Source organism: Chaetodon auriga, chromosome 9 (assembly GCF_051107435.1).
Source record: "Chaetodon auriga isolate fChaAug3 chromosome 9, fChaAug3.hap1, whole genome shotgun sequence".
Lineage (NCBI taxonomy): Eukaryota > Metazoa > Chordata > Actinopteri > Chaetodontiformes > Chaetodontidae > Chaetodon > Chaetodon auriga.
The window spans coordinates 9,999,891-10,025,129 of record NC_135082.1 but is presented as its reverse complement, the minus strand read 5'-3'; the positions used below and the strand labels follow the sequence as shown (position 1 = coordinate 10,025,129).

Sequence of the window (25,239 nt, the reverse complement as noted above, 5' to 3'; positions counted from 1 at the left end):
AACAGTTTTACGAAGTGTTTATGAGTCCATGTTGTAATCTCATTTATCCAATCATGTGTTCACAAAGTGGTGAACCTCGCTCCATCCTCGCTTGTGAACCACTGAGTCTTTCCAGGATGCCCCTTTCATACCCAACCATGATGCTATCACCTGTTACCAGTGAACCTGTTTACCTGTGTTCCAGACAATGTTTCCCAGTCTTTTATTACTCCTGACCCAACATGTTTGAAATGTGCTGCTGCATCAAATTCATTCATACATTGAATGTACTGTCCTTGTACTGTTAATATAGGTTAGCACATTCAGTTTTATTTATGTTTTAGCGTCCCCAGTTTTTTGGAATCTGGGTTGGAAACAATCAGGGTCCACTGTTAACCAAGCTGGGTGCAGGTGTAGTGGCCACAGATGGAACTACAGGTCACAGAGCGCTCTCTGACCCAGAGAGTCTTTGATATGCACACTGTCACAGTAAATACGTACTAATATGATTTATATCCATTACAAGAGAAAAAAAAACCCTGTTGCACGTGAATTATAGGTGCAGGTGTATGTATTGAAGGAGCACCCAGCATTTCATCAATGTAGCCTTGGCTGTTAAGCACATCCAGTCAGACAGACATTCATCCAGCCACTTGATGATAACAGCTTAATAATGATGATAATTGAATATGTGGGCAGTCTATTAGGACTATGATGTATGCATAATGTGTTGTACATTTATTTTACACATTTGAAATGATCAAAAACGCTGTTTCAAACAAATCCTGATCAGAGTTTAAACTGCAGGATTAATTAAGGATAAAATGAAATGTAGGCCAATATGGCCTCAATGACATCTTGCCACCAGGAGTCTGTGGTGATTAATTATTGATTCCTTATTTAATTTGCTGGTGCATCATTAGATCGTCATTTTTGTTGAGATGGAAATGGTGTCCTCTGAAATATTTTGGATCTATTTTCTCCCTTTATTGGACAATAACCCTCTGAATCAGAGGCTCTGATCTATTTCTGCAAACGATCACTTGATCACCTATTCCCCGATTCACACGCACACAAACATACTTTTTTTTTTTTTTTTAATGCAATAAAGAAAGAGGGTGCATTCTCTCAGTGGGTGCAAGGAAGTTTTTAGAAAATGCACGGATAAAAGCTCGAGTGAACAGAGTAACATGTCGGGGGGCCCCTCATCATCACCCACCGCTTCAAGGTGACGGTCCCTTTAAGAAAATGCACTTGCAGCCATTTTCTGCTCTTTGTGTGGGGTGGTGGATTAGCACTGGGTAGGTACTGGGCGAAACTAGAGCATCAATCGGCACAGAAGACGAGGGGGGGAGCAAAAAAAAGATCAGCAAACATTGGACCGCCGTCGCAGATCGCAACACCGTCCGCCCGTCTTTGCATATCGCCGGACGGACATGCGATTTTCAGGTATGTGACAAATGTAGCGGCGGATGGAGCCGCAGCGCTGAGGATGAACGGGGCTGCTGATGTGCGCTGGGTTAGTGATGATGGCTGGAGACTGGAGAGCTGTTTTCTCTCTCTCTCTTCCTTCTCGCACTGTGCATCTTCCCCGTTATTTACCCCCCCGTGCACAAATATGATAATTAACAAAAGGCTGAGAAATCGCCCGATCGAGGGTCCCGGTTTTCGCGGATTATCCCGACACATGAATGGGATCCCCGTTAGCTTCCATCGGCATCGTCGCTCCGAGTGAGATGGGTGGGGTGAGGAGAGGGTGGCCGTGTAGCAAGTGCACGCCGATGAAAGATGGATCGCGGAAAAGCTGAACGATTTTCTGAGCTGATAGAGGCGTTTTAGCGGCGCACGGAGACGAGAGATGTCCGCTGTGATAAGGAGAGGGGCTTTGATGCTTCTGATGGCTCCATTTCACATCGCCGCTTTCACTCGCTTTCATCATTTTTTTCGTCTCCTATATCACCGCCTTGACCCATCCGACCAACAGGGCACAGCATGCAGATGAGAGCAGCGGAGATCCACGGCGTCCGAGCCGTTTTCAGAGCCATCAAAGCGGCCTGTATCAACAGGCCTGTCATGATGCTCACACGTCCACCTGCTTCCGTCTGCACACTGACTGCTGTCTGATCTTATGCCGACCTCTCCATCAGATTATGATCCATCCACCCGGTAACTTACAATATATACACACGGATGTGCTGCTGAGTTGTAAATCTGTATGCCAGCCCCTCATCAACCAGCAGTGATGTAATGATGAGGCTGTGGGTGCCTGGCTGCTGCTCATACTGATCCATACGTGGACAAACCCCAATATTCCAGTAATATTTCCGATCAAGTCCGTTTTATGCGTGTAGCCAAAGCAAAGTCTCAAAGTACGTTACAATCTGTGCAGCTGTGGCCCTCTTTCCTTGCACCATCATGTAGATATGGAGGAAAAATCCCCCAGAAACCCTTAAATGGGGGCAAAAAACCCAGGAAGAACATCAGAGGAGGGAATCCTCTTCATGAACAGCACAGACATCTGATAGATGTGTTATAGAAGACATAGTGACTGGATTACTGGTTGCTCAGTTGATCAGTCCATCATTACTGAGTCAGAAATCAAGCTAAGGAGTCAGGAGCCATTAGTTCATCCCCTCAGCATGGCTGGAGTTGTGGTTGTTTTGGTGTGATGTCTGTATCGTAGCCTTGTAGTTATATAACATATCACACTACTATCATTAATATAGCTCCAGCCTGTAAACCTGATCATGAGCTGCCAATAACAGCTGGTTGCACTGTTTCACTTCAGTAAATCCAGAGGAAGAGGAAAGAGATAGAGAGCAAATTGCCCATAGACATAAATAACCAAAGAGCCAGAGAAAAGGATAAAAGCACCACAAGTTTCACATCTATTTAATTTAAAACCTAAAAGAAGAATATCCTGCATGTCCACCAGCTGCTGGTGTTAGTTTAGGTTTTTGTTTACTGTCCCCTGCCTGTCAGGCTCGGTCATGTGAGCCGGGCTCATGTTGCATATTCATGTGATGGTCATTGTTGCAGGTCTAAAAGGAGAGCATGACATCATGGGGATCATGGGACGACAGCAGCTTCGCGTTGCCGGTTTCTGAAACGACAATCGGCTTGTAAAATAGCTCATTTGGCCGTCCTGCACGGGATGACACACCGTCGGCCGCACAGATGCTGCTGGAACACGCACATGACCGGTGTGTGCGTGTTTGCCAGTGAACGTGCTGTAAATGATCGTGCATACGTGCCCGACGAATCCCTTTCCTCCACGGTGATCGGATTTCATCTTTATTGTGAGGATGAATATATGTTACGAGGCTGGCCTTGGGGGGAGATCCCGCCGAGTGGTGCGACCCTGGAGTTGACACACTTTCTCTCACTCTGTCTTTCTCTCAAGCGAGATGTATTACACAAACGCCCAGCAGCGCATACCGGGCATTTTCTCCGACAAACTATTCACCGTGTGTTAATGCTGCTTTTAGCTATTCGTGTGCTTTCCCTTCTCTGTCTCATTCCCGTTTGTCCTAATATTTTGATCGCTTCCTCAGAACCTTTGGCTCCTCATGGCTCAGTGTTGTCTTGAGCAGATCTGACCCCAGCTGTTGATGTATAGCGGCTCTTATTTATAATGTCACACTGGCCGAGGGGCATTTTGCTTTGCATGTCAATGATGTTCTGTGTTAAAGAGTCCGACTGCTGCATGGGCTTTTGTGTAAGAGTTGTCATGTGTAGCTAACACATAGGTTACTAAGTGTCCAGAAGGGAATGAAGGGGCCCATTGCTTTGAAAAAGATGCACACACACGCAAACACACACACACACACATAGACACACCAACTGTTGAGCAGAGTCGGGTACAGGGTGGGAAAGTTTATTCAGCCAACCCAGGCTTCAGTCTGCGCCTGTATTCCCAAGCACAGATGGGAGTTTAGTAGCACTGAGCATGTTTGTCTACCCGACAGAACCCCTTGTAGCAAGCCTCATGTTTCTTTCTCTATAAGCCAAACACTTAAAAATAACCAACCGGGACGTCAAAGAACCGGAGAATGTGTGAATCCACGTTGTGAAGTCGACAGCAGCGGAGAGACTACAGGAAACGACAGACAAGGTTACAGCAGCACAGAGGCCCGAGTCTTCATCACTCTGCGCCTGTGACTTCATACTTGCAGCGCATCAAAAATAGTCACATCCCAATTGTTATTTACACAATTGAGCTGAAGTTAAGTGTGCGAACACACCGAGTGTCACTGGAGTGTGATTAGAGGCTTGATGACTCAGCCATATGTCTGATTTTGGCCATGCGGCCGGCGGTTTAACTCATGCACACAGCATAACCTTCTTGCATGCTAACTTTGACACTTTGATGTGACAGGAAACTCCACCCACCTGCTTTCTCGCTCTCATGAGGAGCAGCAGATGTTTGCATGATCGACATCAATGTGCCTCAGCGGCTGCATGAGCATACATCGTCTGTTTCTTCTGGAAGTGAGGTTCTTCTGTGCTTGCCGCAAAATGATTTAGTTTTGGTTCGTTTTTCTTGAAGAGTGATCCGTTTTACAACGACAGTCTTCAGTTTGAAAGCACACGGTGATATTTCGTACATTTATTATTATAAGATGCAACTGCTTTGGATTCTTTCACTCTGAATTCCCCCCAAAAGTCTTACCTCGCCTTTACATTTAGACATATTGTCAACATGCTCCTGCTTTGACATTTCGATTTGTTGACTGCCACTCATGTGTAGAAGCATTGCTGTGTTTGGATGTAGGTTCACCTGTATCCTCAGTCTCTGGCCGACTGCCAGGACATATAAAATGCTGTTTGAATGTCTGAGAAGTCATAGCCTGCCTTTATCCGTAAGTTCTTTGTCTACCTACGGCAAGCAGAGGAGAGAGGAGCCTCTTTCCTCTTTGCTGTTTGGCCTCTGGCCCTCTCAGCTCTAGTTGTGCTCTCTCTGGCTGTGAATATTAAGCTGATTATCGGCCCTGTCAGCCCTGTCTGCCAGGTCAGACGTAAAACACACATTTCTAAGAGGCACATGATGTATGGGTGGGTGCATACACACCGCTTTGGCCGGGCTGGTGTTTCGTAATGAGGACGAGGCACTGCAGTGACTCCTGTGTTAAGGAGGTCTAGCCATTTATTCCAAGGGCCGATCAGATGGAGTACAGTCAGCATGATTGCTGTGGATTTTTGAACTTGGTGCGTGAAGTGTACGCACATTCTGTGTTCATATACTGCTCATCACCCAATATTACATTTTCATTGATTGTTTAATTGATTAGTTAAATGTATACTTTTTTCAAATGAACAAAAACATAAAATACTGGCTCAGTTGAAGCTTCTGTGAAAAGCACAATTGCCAACAGGTCCGTTTCCTGTGCAAGATAGCACATTTTGTGTTTATCAGTTGTCATTCACAGCCAGACGGTTCTCCGCCTCTCAGATCGATGAGATTTCCAGGTCTAGGCCTTTCAAGAATTATACGCTTCAAATATGCCTTCAATCAAATGAAAAGGTGGAGCGGAAACAGCGAGGGGCCTCTGCCCTTTACTTCCTCTGAACTTTAGTGTGTTGACATTTAGTGAAGTGGAAGAGGACACAGGTGCATAGACACAAATATACGCGCAGCATCAGTCAAACAGGCTTTCAGAAGAGGAAGTGGAGTCGTCTAGACATGCAAAGAGAATACTGAGCGCAAGTGTTTGTGAGTGGAAAGAAAAATCATGTGACTATAGCAATGAAAGTGTGTTATATCTCTCTCATTCATTTGATCTATTGATTCTGCATCCTCTAACCGGCTTTTATTAGCCCTCCATCAGGCCTGTCGAACAGACTTTTAACTGCATGCTGTTTAGCTATTGGGCCTTTTTCCATTTGTACTACTCATGATTGGAGAAACTGGACATTATAAGTAGTGATTCATTACTTTTATTCATCTATTTTGCTTATTTTTTCTCTACTTTCCATCAGTTTGTACCATTAGCTACTGATTTCAACTGTTTATCTGTTACTTTTAGCTAGCCATTTAGCTAACCTGTTCAACCATTTAGCTCGTACTTTTAGCTAACAATTTCAGCCATTTTTCTATTACTTTTTGTCGCTCTTTTCATAGCTTATCCAACTGTTTTTCAAGCACTTTTAGTCAACTATTTACCTCAATATTTCAACCGTTTTCTCATTACATTTAGCTACATATTTAGCCAAGTATTTCAACCATTTTTATTACTTTTAGCTAAGTATTTAGCTGACTATTTCAGCCATTTTTTAGTTGACAGTTTACCTAATTATTTCAACTGTTTTCTCAATACTTTTTTTTAATGTATTTAGCTAACTATTTCAACCATCTTCCTAATACTTTTAGCTACCAAGTATTTCAGCGTTTTATTCTATACTTAAAGCCATGTATTCAACAATTTATGCTTCACTTTTAGTATGTTATAACTAGCCTTTGCCGTTAGCTGTCTGTGTTTCAGCTTCTCTGCTCGCTTGCTAATTATTTTTCACACATTCTTTGTGTCTTCTGATGTATTTATTGAAGCACAATGCATTTTCTGTTTTATCAAAACTACTACACAATCTCTCCAAGTACTCCAAGGCAACCGCAGACTAGCCCTCAGGAGGACAAGAAACGTTAACCCGGTTATTTATTTAGTCTCATTTTGCATCATCTGCTCACTTGTCTCATGTCCTCGCTCGCTCTGTCTATATTTCTGTCAGACTGGGGTGTTGTGTGAGTGACGCCTTGTTGCCATGACGACCCACGTGACCCTGGAGGATGCCCTGTCCAATGTGGACCTGCTGGAGGAGCTGCCCCTCCCGGACCAGCAGCCATGCATCGAGCCCCCTCCCTCCTCTATCATGTACCAGGTACGCACGCGCACACACTGTCGCCACCACCCACCATCATCCCCAATTGTTCAGACTTTTTCAATGTACCCCTTTCACTCCTCTCTCTCTCTGTCTGCAGGCTAATTTTGACACCAACTTTGAAGACAGGAATGCATTTGTGACCGGCATCGCCCGTTATATAGAGCAAGCCACAGTCCACTCCAGCATGGTGAGAACTGTGCTCCAGTTTTAAAACACACACATGCCATCATTATCGGTTTTTACATCTCATTGGTTGAATGCGTTTTTTGTTGTCTACTTTAAATAGCTGCTGTTCCCCTTTCAGTCAACACAAAGCCGGCTGTGGGAAGCAGCCTCACGCCCTTAAAGCGAGTCTTGTTTTTTCTGAATTGATTATCATTTGGCTCTTTTGTTAGGGTTTGGCTCAGCCTGTGACAGGACACACACACATGCGCACACTCACATAGACACACACTTCCCTCACAGACCGGTGAATCAGGCAGGCACTGAACAGTAAACCTCTCTCCCCTGATGGTGAATGAATGGAGAGTGTGATTTGACTGGCAAAGAGGGGAAGTAGTGCTTTATTTAACCTTATTTAATCAGGAAGTCCCATTGAGGTTGAAGCCGGTCTATTTGAGGACACTCCAGAGCGATGGAGAAATCTGTCTCACCTACTTCTGAATGGAAGAAATGTTCCTCTGCTAAAATATTTATCAAGCCCCATTCATCCTGGAATATATGACTCGTCTGAGATATATTACATCTCATAATAATCCCATAATATTTTGTGTCGTCAAGCGCTTTCACAAAAATATTCATTTGTAACATACACATATTAGACAAGTAAGATATACGAGGAATTAAGGGATCCACTCAAGGCTTTTGTAAGCTGCATATTTACTGTAATTTCGCATTAAGAATGAATGATGTCTTTGTTGTGTTTGGTCTGTTTGTGCAGAATGAGATGCTGGAGGAAGGACATGAGTATGCTGTGATGCTTTACACTTGGAGAAGCTGCTCCAGAGCCATTCCCCAGGTAACACACACACACACACACACACACACACACACACACACACACACACACACACATACATCCTTCATGATCTGACCTTTTTCAGCAGACTGAGACTTAACTAAAAAGAGATCCAGTGTTAGACCAATCATAACAGCCATTCCTCTGTACAATACAAACATCTGTTGAACTTCTGTTAAAATTGTCGAACTGTGTTCATCCACCGGCAGATTGAGTTCCTCTTCATGAAAACACAAACAAACCCCATGGAGCCAGACCTGACACCATTCGGCCACCAAATAGGAAGCTGTCAGCGTTTTGTCTGACCTGACTTCATTATTGCGCATAACATAATTTCCTCCATTTGAATAATTGCTGATTGTACATACACAAGACTAGGAAACCTTACTGGTGGAGAAAATACCAATTAACAAGGTCACTTTTTGAATCACCTTTACCTTTAGCCAGATGAACTGAACATACTATACTGTATGCTGCTGCTGCCAAGTCAAGCTGTATGATGGCTCCCTCTGGTGTTTGCTAGGTGAAATGCAATGAGCAGCCCAACAGAGTGGAGATCTACGAAAAAACGGTGGAGGTGTTGGAACCTGAAGTGACCAAGCTGATGAAGTTCATGTACTTCCAGGTGAGACTCATCAGCCAGACAGCGTCTTTTGTCATTTATATATTATAGGACATGCAAAGCAGATCCCTACAATTGAGCTCCTGTAACGCCATACATTTTCACGTCAGAGTTTGCATGTTCGATGTCGTTCTGAACACTGAAAGTTGTCTTTTTTAAAATGTGTTCGTGTCAGTAAGCAGTTCCTTACATGCCGATTTCTTTGTCTTCACAGCGGAAAGCCATAGAACGCTTCTGCAGTGAAGTCAAGCGTCTGTGTCATGCTGAGAGAAGGAAGGACTTTGTGTCTGAGGCCTACCTGCTCACTCTGGGCAAATTTATTAACATGTTTGCAGTGCTGGACGAGCTGAAGAACATGAAGTGTAGCGTTAAGAATGATCACTCTGCCTATAAAAGGTAGTGGACCTTAGATAAAGGAATAATTGTCGAACATCTAAGTTGGAGCCAAGTTAACATTCCTCTCCTCCTCTGCCTCCAGGGCAGCTCAATTCTTGAGGAAGATGGCCGACCCTCAGTCCATTCAGGAGTCCCAGAACCTCTCAATGTTTTTAGCCAACCACAACAGGATCACTCAGGTTGGTGTTCAGACTCTGCCTTCACAGCGTGCGCTTTAAAAATGTGTAACTATGTGATGACACGAAGCATGTCATACCACAGTCATATGTTTAGTCTGCAGTAAAAGAGAAATACAGCCACCGTCTAACCTAATACTCCAGGAAATGACTGGCGAGACAAGCTGAGCGGTTGAATGACTAACATTTATACTCTGCAAAGGTGACGTGACGGATATTGCAGTCTGAATGAAAGTGTCTTTCAGAGCAATTTAGTTATTAACCAAAGCATTAACATCTGACCTGCTGAACAAGCAGCGTTCAACTGACTGTACATTTAAGTCTGTGAGACTTTGAACCTGGCAGCTCAATTGAAACGTTAGTGAGCTCAGTCCACTGACAGACCTATTCAACGTGGAACATAATTTTGGCTGGCTGACTGGCTAAAAGGCCCATTGAAAGCCCACTGGAAACAAAATGAAAAATACTCGAATTTCTCATATATTAACAATATGATGTTTTTCTGATGGCATCCGTATTATACATATGTCTGTATGCAGGCCCTGTCTGTCTATGAATCCACTTTTCTGAAGGTGACCTGCTTGTTCATCTCTGTTTCCGTGTAGTGCCTGCACCAACAGTTGGAGGTGATTCCTGGCTATGAGGAGCTTTTGGCAGACATTGTCAACATCTGTGTAGACTACTATGAGAACAAGATGTATTTGACACCCAGTGAGAAACACATGCTGCTTAAGGTACACACATTCTGACTTTTCACCTGCTGCCGGCCTGTAACAGTCAGACTAAACTGGCTAAATGTCCGCTAATGTAAAACAAATGGCCTCTCGCTGTGTGTCAGGTGATGGGCTTCGGTCTGTACCTGATGGACGGGAACGTGAGTAATATCTACAAACTAGATGCCAAAAAGAGGATCAACCTGAGCAAGATTGACAAGTTCTTCAAAGTAAGGCTGTTGCTTCTTCAGCATCTCTTTTCAGTGGAGTTGTCCTTGTGTGCATGACATGAGTGCGAGCTGTTCTGTGTTTTTCAGCTTCAAGTGGTGCCCCTGTTTGGAGACATGCAAATAGAGCTGTCACGCTACATTGAGACAAGTGCTCACTATGAAGAAAACAAATCCAAGTAAGAGGACCTGTCTATAAACCTAGTTCACAGAGATGCTCTCCACTCTGAGCAAAGCCTGCAATTCTTGATCACCGTACCATCTGCTCCCGCCTACCACCAACCCTCCATCTTCTCCATTTTGTGCCCAGGTGGACGTGCACCCAGAGCAGCATCTCACCACAGTACAACCTGTGTGAGCAGATGGTGCAGATCAGGGAGGACCACATCCGTTTCATCTCAGAGCTGGCGCGCTACAGCAACAGCGAAGTGGTGACGGGCTCAGGCCTGGACAGCCAGAAGTCCGACGAGGAATACAGAGAGCTGTTTGACCTCGCTCTGAGGGGTCTGCAGCTGCTGTCCAAGTGGAGCACGCACGTCATGGAAGTTGTGAGTACAAGCGAGGGTTCGGCTGTGCTTATGTGTGGGCTGGGAAAAGGTTTGTGCCGCAGTCAATACGTGTGGGTTTAGGTACGAAGGAGTTTGTGGTTTTGCCATTGATCGTTTGCAGCTTTGATCTATTTGTGGCTCTCTTTGTCTCTTTCAGTACTCGTGGAAGCTGGTCCATCCCACGGATAAATTCTGTAACAAGGACTGCCCAGGCACAGCGGAGGAGTATGAACGGGCCACGCGATACAATTACACCAGTGAGGAAAAATTTGCCCTGGTGGAGGTCATTGCCATGATCAAAGGGCTGCAGGTAAAACATCCGGTGACCCTGACAGATGCTGAGGAGCTCTTCTATTGATGTGCTATCTGAAGCCAGATAGCTTAGCTTCCATGAAGACTGGAAACAGGGTGAAAGAGTTGGCTTGGCTTTACTAATCTTAGATTTTTGGGAGAGCAAGACTTGTAATAAAGGGATGCATAAATAAGAATTGAATTTAAGATATTAAACTTTTGGTTCTTTTGAAAAACATATCTGACACAAATCTTAATTCAGACCTGAGTATTTCAGTGTGTCTTAGAACATGTCTGGAGAGCAATGCACAGATATGAGAGTGCTGTTGGGCCTGACGTCCAACTCACTGCAAGAAAGTTAATAATTGCATTTCCCAGAATGTGGAATTATGCGATAGCACTTTCCAGTATGGAAAAATATGAGCAGTTACTAAGGAATGAATCAGGCATGAGCTGATTATTAATGAAGTGTTTATGAGTGATTCCTGAACAACTGATTAGAGAACTCTATAGTAAATAATGATGAGTTACTAGAGAACAGACTGCAAGATACTATGTGAAAGAATCATTAATATCAAAACCTGCAAGCATAAAAACCAGGCGTGTGCACGTAAGACAGTGGCTGATGTCAGCATGATGTATGAGTTGAAGAGGCATGAAAAGAGTAGCTAACGATTAAGTTATTAGTAATGAATGAGATGTCATGAATTTAAGCCACTCAGTTGGTTCAGAGTTAATCAGGAAGGACTCATGTGAAGTGGTCTGTATGCAGATTCACAGTAGTGTTGTCTCGTTCGCGAACGTTTCGTTCAAAAGAACAAATCTTTTAAGTGAACGTACTGAACTGCATCACTTCCTCAAGTGATTCGTTCGTTTCTCAGTTCACTTGAACTGTCAGCAGCGCCGCCTGCCTGCAGCGCCGCCTGCTGACGAACGAACTGTCAGCAGGCGGCGCTGCTGACAGTTCAACTGAACTGAGAAACGAACGAATCACTTGACGAACGAACTGTCAGCAGGCGGCGCTGCTGACAGTTCAAGTGAACTGAGAGACGAACGAATCACTTGACGAACGAACTGTCAGCAGGCGGTGCTGCTGACAGTTCAACTGAACTGAGAAACGAACGAATCACTTGACGAACGAACTGTCAGCAGGCGGCGCTGCTGACAGTTCAAGTGAACTGAGAGACGAACGAATCACTTGACGAACGAACTGTCAGCAGGCGGTGCTGCTGACAGTTCAACTGAACTGAGAAACGAACGAATCACTTGACGAACGAACTGTCAGCAGGCGGCGCTGCTGACAGTTCAACTGAACTGAGAGACGAACGAATCACTTGACGAACGAACTGTCAGCAGGCGGTGCTGCTGACAGTTCAACTGAACTGAGAAACGAACGAATCGCTTGAGGGAGGGACCGCGCGCGCCGACTGCGCCGCGTCACCGACGCATGAATCCATGGCAAGCTGTTCCTGCCAGAAATACGCCACGTTCAGTCACGTTTCAACTTCATTACGGCGTAGAAAACGCCGTTTTTTACGCCGTAATGCGCAAAAAGAACGCTGTTTTTTACGCCGTAATGAAGTTGAAACGCGACTGAATGTGGCGTGTTTCTGGCAGGAACGGCTTGCCATATGAATCACTCAGTGAACGACACTCTCCTGAATCATTTTCCTCTGAGGGATACACTTTCATGGCGACCGTTGTTCCCCGTTGTTTTAACAGATTTAGTTTCCAGATAAACAAACTTAAAACGTTATGCTGGCAGTAATGAGGAGCGACGGAGGGAGATGGGGGTGTGTTGTGTTCAAGTGTACCTCGGAGAAAACTAACTTTTTTTTAAACTCTGCTAAATTTGCCACCGCAACAACAGTACAGTAGGACACAGCATGTAACAAATAGTGTATAAAACCCGCAGTTTGAGAAAACACGTGACTGTCTGATCATCTCATTGCGACAATTTGCGAGGGAACGGTGCATATTCAGTATGAATCCTTCACTGAATGTACTGTGGAGTATACGTTCAGTGAACGGATCACTCACTGAGCCCAATTTGCCGAGCAGACCAGTTAAATAGCATACCATAGGATAGGACACTTAAAACATCATGATTTATAATATAGTTATACATAGTTTTATATTTACAAATGTGTTTGTCAAAGCAACACAGTCACAACACTCTCGTCTCCCGGTCCTGGAATCTGTGCACTGCACTGAAACTTGAACCGTTCAGCCGTATATCAGTTCAGGAGTCGCAGGCTCCTCCTGCCAAGCACTGAATGATTCGGTGATTCAGTGAACGAATCTTTTGAACGAATCTTTCTAGTGAACTGATTCTAGTGATTCAGTACATCTAAAAGAACTGGCGTGCCCATCACTAATTCACAGATATTTGTGAACTAATTATTATTAAATCATTACCTAATGATTCATTAATATATTGTTTCCCAGTTTGTTCTCTAGTAAATCATTATTTACTACATCAGAGGTTCTTGGACTTGTTACTCAAAGGTCTGCATCTGAAATTGATTTAAGGTCAGAGGTCTGGAACGATTGGGGATAACAAATTGACATTTCATTGACAATGATGTCAACCATAGGGAAAATCATCCTCAGTAAACCACAGTCACCTGGGGACAGGGTCACTGTGAATGATCTCCAGCTACACTGTATATTCAATGTCACTAACAATTTCCTCTTTAATAGAAAATTCAAAATAGAAAACACTACACTCCATAATGTATTGTAACTGTCATAACACAAGGTTGCAGGGGTCCTCCACTATGTTTGTCCAAGGACCAGAATTTTTCTCAGCAGACACAGTGGGAGGGGGGCAGACTTCAAAACAAAATAATTGAATTATTTGGACCTAATTAGCCTGTTCAATATTTTCTTTTTCTTAAAAAAATGTTATTTATGTCTATATCAGTGTAAACAGATAAATGTAGCAGGAAGCTTTGGTGGCCGGATGTGACTGGCAACATGGGCTGCGTCTGGAATGACTTGTCGTTCAGGCTGTAGATGGACCAAGGTCTGGACTTGGAGAAGCCCTGAACAAAGTAGTCATTGAAACATAGTTTTTCAGGAATTTCTCACTTGTAATAATTCATTAATTATCAGGCCGCTCCTGATTCATTCGTAAGTTGCTCCAGAGTAACTACTCATATTTATGTGCACCATTTAGTAAAGTGTTATCCCTTAAATATTAAGTTGATGGTCAGTAGTCCCTGCTACCAAGATGGCACTAATGATCATGGTGTTGTGTAATGAACTCTGCAGGTTCTGATGGGTCGAATGGAGTCGGTGTTTAACCAGGCCATCAGGAATACCATCTATGCAGCGCTGCAGGACTTTGCCCAGATGACCCTCAGGGAGCCTCTGCGCCAGGCTGTACGCAAGAAGAAGAATGTCCTCATTAGGTACACACACACACACACACACACACACACACACAATGATGATCTGATCAGAAGTAATTATACTTAATCCTATGGCTCTTGCGTTTTTGACTCTTAAAGACCTAAAGCACTCCTGTAATGCTGTTTCCTGTACCTGTAGTGTTCTCCAGGCCATTCGAAAAACTGTCTGTGACTGGGAGGGGGCAAGAGAACCTCCAAATGACCCCTGTCTGAGGGGGGAGAAGGACCCAAAAGGTGGTTTTGACATCAAGGTTCCACGCAGGGCTGTAGGGCCCTCCAGCACACAGGTAAGACACACACCGCTGACACAGAAAAGGGTTATTGTGCCGAATGGTGACAACATTCTGATAGTTTAGCGTCTGATGCTGTGGCTTGAGTTTGTTCTTGAAACAGATTGCTTTAAGTTTTAAGTTCAGAAGATGGGCTGAGGTTGGACTTGTGACAGTGTTCGCTTTGTAAGAACTGTTGTGCCTTTTCACATTCAAATGCACCCACCAAGTGCAAAGGTGCGTTCCATTACACAATACTGAGGGCCACCTCCATAGCCGTGGTGTTGCCCCCTGCTGGTCTGGAATGCAAATGCCCAAATGACTTCATCCCCTAAAGAAAATGAAATGTTGTTGGTTTTGACCAAAACAAACTCTCGCATATTTACAGCAGTCTTCTGAACTATGTAGGATTTTACTACCCCAAAATACTTTATTTTTTACAGCAAGTCTAATGTTCCACCTTCACACCTTCAGACTTTACTCATTATTGCCAAATGAGACTCCTTATTTGACATGAGGTGTGAGAGCAGAGTGAGTTGCACTGGATAGTGTAACTAGGCAACGCTCCCTTGGTCAGACCATGCGGGCACCAGGACACAATAGGAAGGAGAGTATGAAGACACGAGAATGAATGAGACTGTAACATTTTTAACACATTTAATGCACTTTGGTGGCAGATGAATTGTGTCTCTCAGAATGCACTACATGCAAAGTATAATCAGGAAATGATTAATAATCATTTTGCCTCCCAAAACCTGCTGAGTAATGGCTTTTCCCTTTTTATCTGTGTACCTCTGTCTTCCCTCTGCAGCTGTACATGGTGCGCACCATGCTGGAATCATTGATAGCAGATAAGAGTGGGTCTAAGAAGACTCTCCGCAGCAGTCTCGATGGACCCATAGTGGTGGCCATCGAAGACTTCCACAAGCAATCCTTCTTCTTCACGCACTTGCTCAATTTCAGTGGTGAGTAGATCATATTAAAGTCAAAATTACGTGTAAACGAGGTAAAAATGATCTGTCTATGTCTTCAAAGTGAACTGCAATGCCTGTTGATCTGTAGTCATTTTCTGTCCCTCCCTTCCACTGTCCAGAGGCCCTGCAGCAGTGCTGTGACCTGTCCCAGCTGTGGTTCAGAGAGTTCTTCCTGGAGCTGACCATGGGTCGTCGAATCCAGTTCCCCATTGAGATGTCCATGCCCTGGATCCTCACCGACCACATCCTGGAGACCAAGGAGCCCTCCATGATGGAGTAATACATCCCGTGACAAACTCACATTGTGTTTCTTTGAGAGTTTATTATAACCACCCCTCTCCCTCGTACAGATATGTGCTGTATCCTCTAGACCTGTATAATGACAGTGGCTACTACGCTCTCACCAAGTTCAAGAAACAGTTCCTTTACGATGAAATTGAGGCTGAGGTAAGGTTTAAATTCAAATGTGGTGCTCTTCACCTCAGTGTTGTTCCTTAAAAGCGGCACCGTCATAGTGATTTTCTTGTTCTTAGGTAAACCTCTGCTTTGACCAGTTTGTCTACAAGTTAGCAGATCAGATATTTGCCTACTACAAAGCGATGGCTGGAAGGTAGGAAGAAGTGACTCTGTCTTTTTATGTTTTAAGCTTATTGGCAGATAGTCTCTGCAGAAGTTATCTCCTGAATCACATGCCATGTGTTTCACAGTGTCCTCCTAGACAAGCGCTTCAGAGCAGAGTGTAAAAACTATGGCGTGATCATCCCGTACCCTCCATCAAACCGCTATGAGACGCTGCTCAAACAGAGACATGTACAGGTACTGACAACAACAGACCTCCAGGGTGTCACTATTTCTGGACACAGACTGGCAGCCATAGAATACTTTTTTATTTGTGTGTCATACTGTATTTCGGGACCATCCCTCCTGTGTTTTGCAGCTTCTTGGTCGCTCCATCGACTTGAACCGTCTGATCACCCAGAGGATCTCGGCAGCCATGTACAAGTCTCTGGATCATGCCATCAGCCGCTTTGAGAGCGAGGACCTCACTTCCATAGTGGTGAGATCACACACCAGTAATACACACCAAAATTTAACAGGACACGCTAATAACACGTAGCCTTTCCCTTCATATCCTCAGTCAACTTTGTCATACAAATTCTGCATCCCTCTGTGGCAGGAGTTGGAGTGGCTGCTGGAGATCAACAGACTAACCCACCGCCTCCTGTCCAAGCACATGACCCTGGACAGCTTCGACGCCATGTTCCGCGAGGCCAACCACAACGTCTCCGCTCCCTATGGACGGATCACGCTCCACGTCTTCTGGGAGCTCAACTTCGACTTCCTCCCCAATTACTGCTACAACGGCTCCACAAATCGGTCAGTTTGTTTGTGTAGGGATTCATTTATTAACAGCCTGTGCCTCCTTCTTTTCACTTTTGTTTTTAACATCGTTTTCTCTTCAGGTTTGTACGCACAGCCATTCCATTCACCCAGGAGCCTCAAAGAGACAAGCCAGCCAATGTGCAGCCTTACTACCTGTATGGATCCAAGGTACAGGAAAGATTTCCCTAAAATCTCCTCGTAGCGGTTTGTGTGAAAGAAACCTGTCCTCCCACTGTTCCACATTAACATTGTCTCTGTTTCTTTGTCTCTTCCCAGCCTCTGAACATTGCATACTCCCACATATATAGCTCCTACAGAAACTTTGTTGGCCCACCTCACTTCAAGACCATCTGCCGTCTCCTTGGTTACCAAGGCATTGCTGTGGTGATGGAGGAGCTGCTTAAGATTGTCAAGAGCCTGGTATTTCTCTTCTTCCATCCTAAAAACATGTTTCTTTCCCCCTCAGTCTGCTGCATTCTTACAGTCAACCTTTTTGTTCCCTCTCTGCGCCCCTTTTCTTCCCCTTTGCCTGCTGTGTTCCATCTATTTTCCTTGTCACTTTCCAGCTACAGGGCACCATACTGCAGTACGTAAAAACACTGATAGAAGTCATGCCCAAGATCTGCCGCCTACCGCGCCATGAGTATGGCTCCCCAGGTGAGCTTATAGTCCCCACTGTTACAGGGAATCGAGTGCATGTGTGGTTATGTTTGTAGAACTGACATCTACAACAGCAATTTTCATGCCATTTAAGCTGGAGTGGTGAATTTACTGTCGTCTCTTACTGAGAAATACGAAGTGGTTTTGTGTGGTTGCACCTGTTGTGCCATCATGTCCTCAGTAAACAATACAGTATGATCACAGTATGATCATTAACTTAACCTGGTTAGCTTCGATAGAAATATCTTAATGACTGTTGGATGGATTGCTGTGAAATTTGGTCCAGACAGTCATGTCCCACAGGATGATTTGTAATCTGACTTTTCATCGAGCGCACACATTGTACTGTGTCTGCTTAATGCCAGCATGTTAGCATTAACCTATTTTAGCATGTCAGCATGCTGTTGTTACCACAAAGCTCAAGTTCTGCTGTGTTTCAGTTCAACCCCACGTAGCTGCTCAAAGAATTTTTGTTATTAACTTTTTCACTCCACTATAATATATATTATACTATAATATATATATATATATATTTCACTCCACTCCAATACTCTTTTCTTCCCTCTTCTTTTGTCCATCACACCGCGCTTAAGTCTGTTACAGTTCTCCCAGGCAGTTTCACATCACGTGTGGCTAAAGGTGTCCAAAGAAATGCTCTTGTAAATACACTGAAACTCAACAATGCTTGAGTCAGATAAGCGGGCTATCAGGTCTCTTTTTATTTTTTTCTACATGCAGGACACTTCCACATGTACCACGTTCCCATTTTAATACCAGCTCAGTCCTCCTCCTGGCTAAGCACTTCAGTGTTTCGCACATATGCTGCCTCTTTGAGTGCAGTCAGTTCATGGACTTACTGGAATGAGATAAAACTTGGAGCAGCTGTTAAACATTTGCAGCACACAGCCAGCAGAAGAAAATGCTGATAACATATAGAGCACTGCATCAAAAAGAATCAAGACATCTAGTCTTGTGTTGGTGTTGGGGACACAGTGGGGATTAAGTTTAAGATAGGTGGTATAAAGAAAACAAATACAGAAATAAAGTTCGAAGTGATCCATTTGTTAACATGCAACACAGACTGTTGAAATCACCTCTGAAAAGGACAGGAATGCTGCCTTTAAAGCCTAAAAGATGCTTTACTTCTCTACGTACTTAGCACCTTTGCGTATTTCCCAAGCTGGCTCTGTGCTTAGAGGCCAGTCGGATGGGATATCCCTATGAGGAGAGTTTAGTAATCTGTAGATTACTGATGTTCTGTACCCTGAGTTCTGTACCTGGCTTACCGGCTGTGATCTTACTGTCAGCAGTAAGTGATCCTCCCGATCTCTGCTATGAGGACCTGACACGTGGACTATATGTGGGTCAGAGCAGCTGGGCAGACCCACTGACAACATCCTGGTAGCAGTCGATTACAAATGACATAATGAGGTATTAGAGGGCACTCACTGCTCTGCTGTACATCTGACCGCAGGAATTAAAACATGGTTCAGTGATAGATTCTGTGTGCGTTCTTCCTCACAAGGTGGATTTAGCAAGGTGTCATGGCTGCTTCTTTTTTTTCTTTTCCATTTCTGCCATTCCAGGTATCCTGGAGTTCTTCCACCATCAGCTCAAGGACATCATTGAATATGCTGAGCTGAAGACAGATGTCTTCCAGAGCTTAAGGGAGGTGGGAAATGCCATCCTCTTCTGCCTGCTCATCGAGCAAGCTCTGGTAGGACATTTCCTTTACAAGTGTCCACTTCCCTTCAGACTGTTATATTATTGTTCCCCTGTTTTTATCTCCCTCTTCTCTCTTGTGGCATCTTGTTTTTATCTCAACTTTCTTCTCCCTTATTCCACTACTTCCTCAACCTTTTCCCCTGTTAATTCCCTCTGGGCTCCCTGAGTATGCTCAGTGCTCAGGGGTTGCTAATGTGTAGCTTTTGGTGACTGCAATGTTTTTGTGTGGGTGATCAATAACCTGGGTGCCTGAACGTTTCTGCCCGATTAATAATGTTGATCCAAATTGATCCTAAATTGAACGTCACGGACAGAAGCTGTCAGGCCCCTGTGTGACCCCAAGTGTGTTTGATCTTTGATGGGTTTTTTTTTCTGAAATACAACTCTATTTTTCATTTCACGCTGGCATCTACCACAGGTGGTAAGAACTTAGGTCTTGTCGTTGGTATCGAAATATAACGCAGAGACCAAATACGTCTTTTTCCTCCTTTATCTCTTGTTGGTTTGGGCTGCCGTGTTTCTGTTTCTTCTTTCTCACCATGTTAGTTTGGCATGCACAGTTTCACCTCCAATCAGCCATGGAAGCAAAAGGCCTGAGACAATTTAAGTGTCTTTTTATTTCACATGCATAGAATTTCATACAAAAGCCTTAAGAAATAAATTGTATTTGGAGAAAGCCAATTGAATAAGTTTAAAAAAACACACATTTGGCTGCTACATTGAAGAATCTTGTCCTTGTCTTCCATGGAAGAGGTGACAGTATGTTTCTGATTGGTTGTTGGTACAGTCTTGTGCTTAACTCTGCACTTCATCCTCTCTTCTGCTTCTGGGCACTCGTGATGCCTGTCTGCCTAACACTACTCAGCTGTCACTCTCTGCCATTTCTGTCTGACTGCACTGACCTGTGTGTGCATAGAGTGTTTGTGTGTATGTTGGTTTTGGACTGCCGGGAAGCGTGTGTGTGTGTGTGTGTGTGTGTGTGTGTCTTGCTTTTTTCATCATTGCATGGCTCTCTTTTCTCCTCCATCACCCTCGTAGTTTCAAGAGGTTTCAAGATGCGTTTAGTTTGATTCGTAGCTAGTTTTCCTGACTAACAATCACCATGACAACCACCTTGCTAAATTAGATGGCATCTGTTCGCATGACCTCACATAGCTTAAATAGCACTAACACACTGCCATTTTATCCAGAGGGATGAGAGTTTATGAAGATGGTTGCAAACTTGACCTCTCGCTGCTAAGCTAGATGAGATGGGATGTTGTACTTAAGAGTGTGACAAATTCTAATCCTGTTGATATTGGCGTGACATCATGGCTTGATAGACACAGCCTCATGAAGCATCCAGACACACACTCATTCAATAATCTTATCTCCTTTCTCTGCATAAACTGATGAGAGTGTTGTAATCCATCAGCATGCCCCTGCAGTGTGGAGCTCATGGCAGCTTTCTTATAGCTTAAAGCATTTGGAATATGCTTTGAAAGCTAGCACAACAAGGAATTTAGCAGGAAGTATAAATTCACCTCATGGCTCCCTGCATGCTCTGTCAGGATGTCCATAAAGCAAAGTGGGTGTTGCTCTTTTACTTGAAATGACCTTTTCCTGTGTTGTGTTTGAACCTTAGTCCCAGGAGGAAGTGTGTGACCTGCTTCATGCCGCCCCCTTCCAGAACATTCTGCCCAGAGTCTACATCAAAGGTATTCAAACAGGGTCAACGGCAGAGGGGAAAAGACACAAATTGCTTGCGTCCAGTCCGGCGCCCATTGATTGATGTGTCATTTTTGCACAGTATGTACAGCTCCCTCCTCGTGTTTGTGTGTTCTATAGAGGGAGAGCGCCTGGAGGTGAGGATGAAAAGGCTGGAAGCAAAGTACGCCCCTCTCCACCTTGTGCCTCTAATCGAGAGGTTGGGAACCCCACAGGTGAGTTCAGCACCGGACAGATGAGGACAATTTGTTTCTCCTGCATTTTGTATAGAAAACACTTTTTTTCTTTTGCTTTAAATTCTAAATTCTAACTTTAAATTTTCCAGCAAATTGCCATTGCTCGTGAGGGCGACCTGCTGACCAAAGAGCGTCTGTGCTGCGGCCTTTCCATGTTTGAGGTCATCCTGACACGCATCCGCAGTTTCCTGCACGACGGGGTGTGGCGCGGGCCCCCGCCCACCAACGGTGTGATGCACGTCGACGAGTGTATGGAGTTCCACCGCCTGTGGAGTGCCATGCAGTTTGTCTACTGCATCCCTGTGGGCACGCACGAGTTCACAGCAGAGTGAGTAGCACCTGGCTGGTGTGTGTGAACCGTAGGAGTGTGTTTGTTTAGTAGTTTCTTTTGTATTTTTCAGTCAGATGCAGCCAAACATGATCATGTAATTCCACTTAAAATACAACAGGTTATGTTAAATTTCAGCTGCGTGTTGGTTTGTCAATATGGCAAAACCAACACAAATCCAAATGCTCTATAAAAATAAGGCATTTGTTTATGTTAGAGCACTTGTTTCAAGCTTTTCTGTCCTTCATTATCTCAATAAAATATAACTTGTTCCTGAGATTTTGAGCAACACGGGTACACGAGTACAAAACTGTTTTGTCAATGTCAGAATTTCTGTGTATCCAGACAAATGTACTTGATTTTAGTCTGGCACATAACTGGGGGTCTTTGACTGAAATATTCCTGTTCTGTTGGCAGATAATTTTTCTCATTTTAAGTCACATTTCCTCCATTTTATTGCTTTATTTCTTTTTGTTGAGAGCAGAGTTTTGCGAATATTTTACCCTGACTTATTCCTGCAGGACTTTGTGTAGCTGTCTTATTTGTTTGTTTGGATGCTTGAAATACCAGAATTTGGCAGCAAAAAAGTGGAGAAAGAGACAAAGTGAGAAAGCTTGAGGGAAACTTTTTTAGCATATCTTGATGTTGCAGTTTCTGCTTCGGCTCCCTCTGCTGTAGATGACGCATTCATATTGTGCTGCCATTTATGACATGGCTCTACTGCAGCAGGAGAGCTGGAAGAAAAACACATAAAATAAAAAGAGTGGAGCTGTGGTGCGTGTGTGTGTAACCACACTGAGGTTCAAGTCCAGACAGGGACTGTCTTGTCACCATAGCAGCTGATAAACCACTGTACGGCACACATGGATCAGAAGAAATGAGTTATTGTTGCACAATTACTTATATAATCTTGTGACTCATCTTCTGGAATATATTTGCATAAAAGTAGCACTGTGTACTGAAATGTCTCTGCTTTGTTTGCTCAAACTCATATGCTGTCTGTGCCTTGCCTTCCAGGCAGTGCTTTGGGGATGGACTGAACTGGGCCGGCTGTGCCATCATTGTGCTGCTGGGACAGCAGCGTCGCTTTGACCTCTTTGACTTCTGCTACCACCTGCTCAAAGTCCAAAGACAGGACGGCAAGGATGAGATCATCAAAAATGTGGTGGGTATACTCTGTCCACTACTATTCCTTCCTCACATGCGCAAACACACCTCTTGATATTTTCTTATGTTTTCCTTTTCTACTCTGTTTTCGTGGACAGCCCTTGAAGAAGATGGCAGACCGCATTAGGAAGTACCAGATCCTCAACAACGAGATCTTTGCCATCCTCAACAAGTACATGAAGGCGGTGGAGACAGACAGTTCCACTGTGGAGCACGTTCGCTGTTTCCAGCCTCCTATACACCAATCTCTGGCTACCACCTGTTGAAATAGACCCTTCACATATAGTGCACACACACAAGCGCGCACACACACACACACACTCTCAAACACACACACACACACACACACACTCAAACACACATAGCTGTGATACTAATTTCTGCCTCTTCCTGGTCTTGTAGAGGTCTAGCTTACATGCTGGCTCCACATTGGCTTCAAGAATCCAAAGACAAATTCTTCTCAAACTGTTTCTCTATCGAAAACGTGTCTGTCTTTGAATTCTCGAAGGGTTAACCTCTCGAAGTGGACCAGGCCAGAGGTGGAAGTGGATGTTCACACCTTTTCTTTTCTTCATTTTCCTCTCTGTGTGGCTTTCACTCAGACTCATGCATGCCTTCTCTTAGTCCTTCCGCTGCACACCCGTGGATCTGACACAAAAGCCAAACGAGTATCTCTGTCCTGTAATCTCAAGCCACTGTCTCGTTTGAGGTCACAGCCATTGGGACTCACAAACGCCTTCTTTCAGAATTTGCAATCAAGAGCTGAGACAAAAGTAAACCGGAAAAGGTTTAAGTAAAGTATGAAATAAAGGACAAATTTTCTAAGTTATGTGAAGATCTTTTAAGTGAAACATGGTGCTCCGAAGTGCCACGACAGACACTAACAGTACCAGCACAGGCACCTGTACACCTGTGCTGCCATGATGCGTGTCCTCTATTCTGACCCAAACCTGTTTATCGTGATACATTTCAAACTGCTCACTCATCTGTATAATAATTCGGTCTGCCCATGTTCATGGTAGCGTCTATCATGATGCGTTCGAATGCTTCTTCCTTCCTCTTTCTTCACCTGCTTGCTTTCAAAGGAATGAAGGTACATCACGGTTTTGAATTGCTTTGATTGATCTCACCCCTCCCACCTGGTTTTCTTGCTTCCTCCTGACACATTTCTATTCGGTACCAGTTCCACTGTAAATTTCACTGTTGAACTAAGTGAAGTGTTGAGTGTTGTAATTGTTCTTGTTTTTAATTATGAGTATTTTAATTTCCACATCCTTGGTATACTTGCGTCTCTACTACTGGCTGGAAACCTCATCAACTGTTTTTTTTCTTTCTCGCTTTTGTCTGTTGGAAAGATTTTTATATTCTGTACATGAATACAGTGACATTATTTACAGTTTGGAAAAGACACATCTTCATCGGGGTAAATGTTTGCTTTTTCAAGAGTTAAAAAAAAAACAGCAACAAAAGAAACAAGATTAGAAAATACCTCTAGGTTGTATAAAGACAGTGCTGTACTAGATTAACCTGTTTTGAGTGTGAATGAATGATGTTGGTCTAGCAGACCTATGAAATACTCTGCACATAACGGAAAAAACATAACTAATCTGTCAGTTATAATTAAAGGGCAGTTTCCTAAATATAGTCAGTATTTACTATTGTTGGATTTTTGCTTTAGATTTAGCAGTGTTATCAAAATATGCAAAATTTGTCCCTATTTTTTTTTCATATGAAGGAGAACAAATGAGTTATGATGAAGAAGTAACCCTCTCCAAACAGCCCTGTGATCTTTTTCTGCTCCGTTTTCAATGAACAAAGTTTCTTTTGTAACTCCAGTGTCTTTTTATCATATTTATTCAACTCTGATGTATTGTTCATTTAAAGGTTAATCTAGTAAAAATGAAGGTACCAATGTATCATCTCAAAACCTTAGCATGGCAAGTGTAATTTATTGTCATCAATGGCTCCATTTGTGACATGAGGCTTTGTTTATGATATTGTTGTACAAGTGACCATGTTTTGAAGTACAAAAAATGGAGAAAAGAATATAAAATGTACAACAATGGTCCTGCAAAGGATTTGAAATTATGTTGTATTTCCATGAAATAAAAAATGTTTAACTGAAAAAAAGCGCCTATTATGTTGGTTTTCAGTGTGCTTTACCTTTCATGCTCCTTTATGAAAGTTGACATTTTTTCAACAAAATATCAACGATTTGACAGTTTTCAGGTCAGATGAATAAATAGATAAATAGAGGGGATTTAGTGTTTCCACCAGTTAAACACCTGGCAGCAAAGAGAAACATTTAAAGTATAATGAAGGGTAGATACTGAATTTTTGAATTTCTGAAAAAAAAAAAAAAACAACTAAGCAATAATGAAATTTGTTCTTTCCAATTCTTTTTAAATACCTACAAATTTTGTGAAATGCTACCACATAATGTACACACACAAATCAGTTACATGCGTGTTCAGAAAGGCGTTTGGGCGAAAAAAGAAAATGATGAGCAGGGTGGAGTGACGTCA

The 25,239-nt window shown here is 43.5% G+C and overlaps 1 protein-coding gene across 2 annotated transcripts; it reads left to right on the top strand.

The window, feature by feature from the left end:
* The first annotated feature begins 1,231 nt into the window (after nt 1–1,231).
* cyfip2 (cytoplasmic FMR1 interacting protein 2) lies at nt 1,232–24,845 on the top strand. 2 transcript variants are annotated; one of them, XR_013077544.1, is made up of 30 exons: nt 1,232–1,428; nt 6,706–6,855; nt 6,956–7,045; nt 7,799–7,876; nt 8,400–8,501; nt 8,713–8,894; nt 8,977–9,073; nt 9,676–9,804; nt 9,909–10,013; nt 10,101–10,189; nt 10,321–10,558; nt 10,716–10,868; nt 14,126–14,265; nt 14,405–14,552; nt 15,346–15,499; nt 15,628–15,784; nt 15,859–15,955; nt 16,042–16,118; nt 16,216–16,324; nt 16,446–16,565; nt 16,686–16,885; nt 16,972–17,059; nt 17,168–17,311; nt 17,458–17,548; nt 19,138–19,268; nt 19,695–20,973; nt 21,104–21,198; nt 21,309–21,547; nt 22,565–22,712; nt 22,813–24,845. XR_013077544.1 is itself a non-coding variant. In XM_076738561.1 (30 exons), the coding sequence occupies exons 2-30, from the start codon at nt 6,739–6,741 to the stop codon at nt 22,978–22,980; spliced, it is 3,759 nt and encodes a 1,252-aa protein (XP_076594676.1). In that variant the 5' UTR covers nt 1,232–1,428; nt 6,706–6,738; the 3' UTR covers nt 22,981–24,845. The 2 variants fall into 2 exon arrangements, 1 of the variants encoding a protein (XP_076594676.1); XM_076738561.1 differs by having other exon boundaries at nt 20,901–20,973.
* Nucleotides 24,846–25,239: the final 394 nt, after the last annotated feature.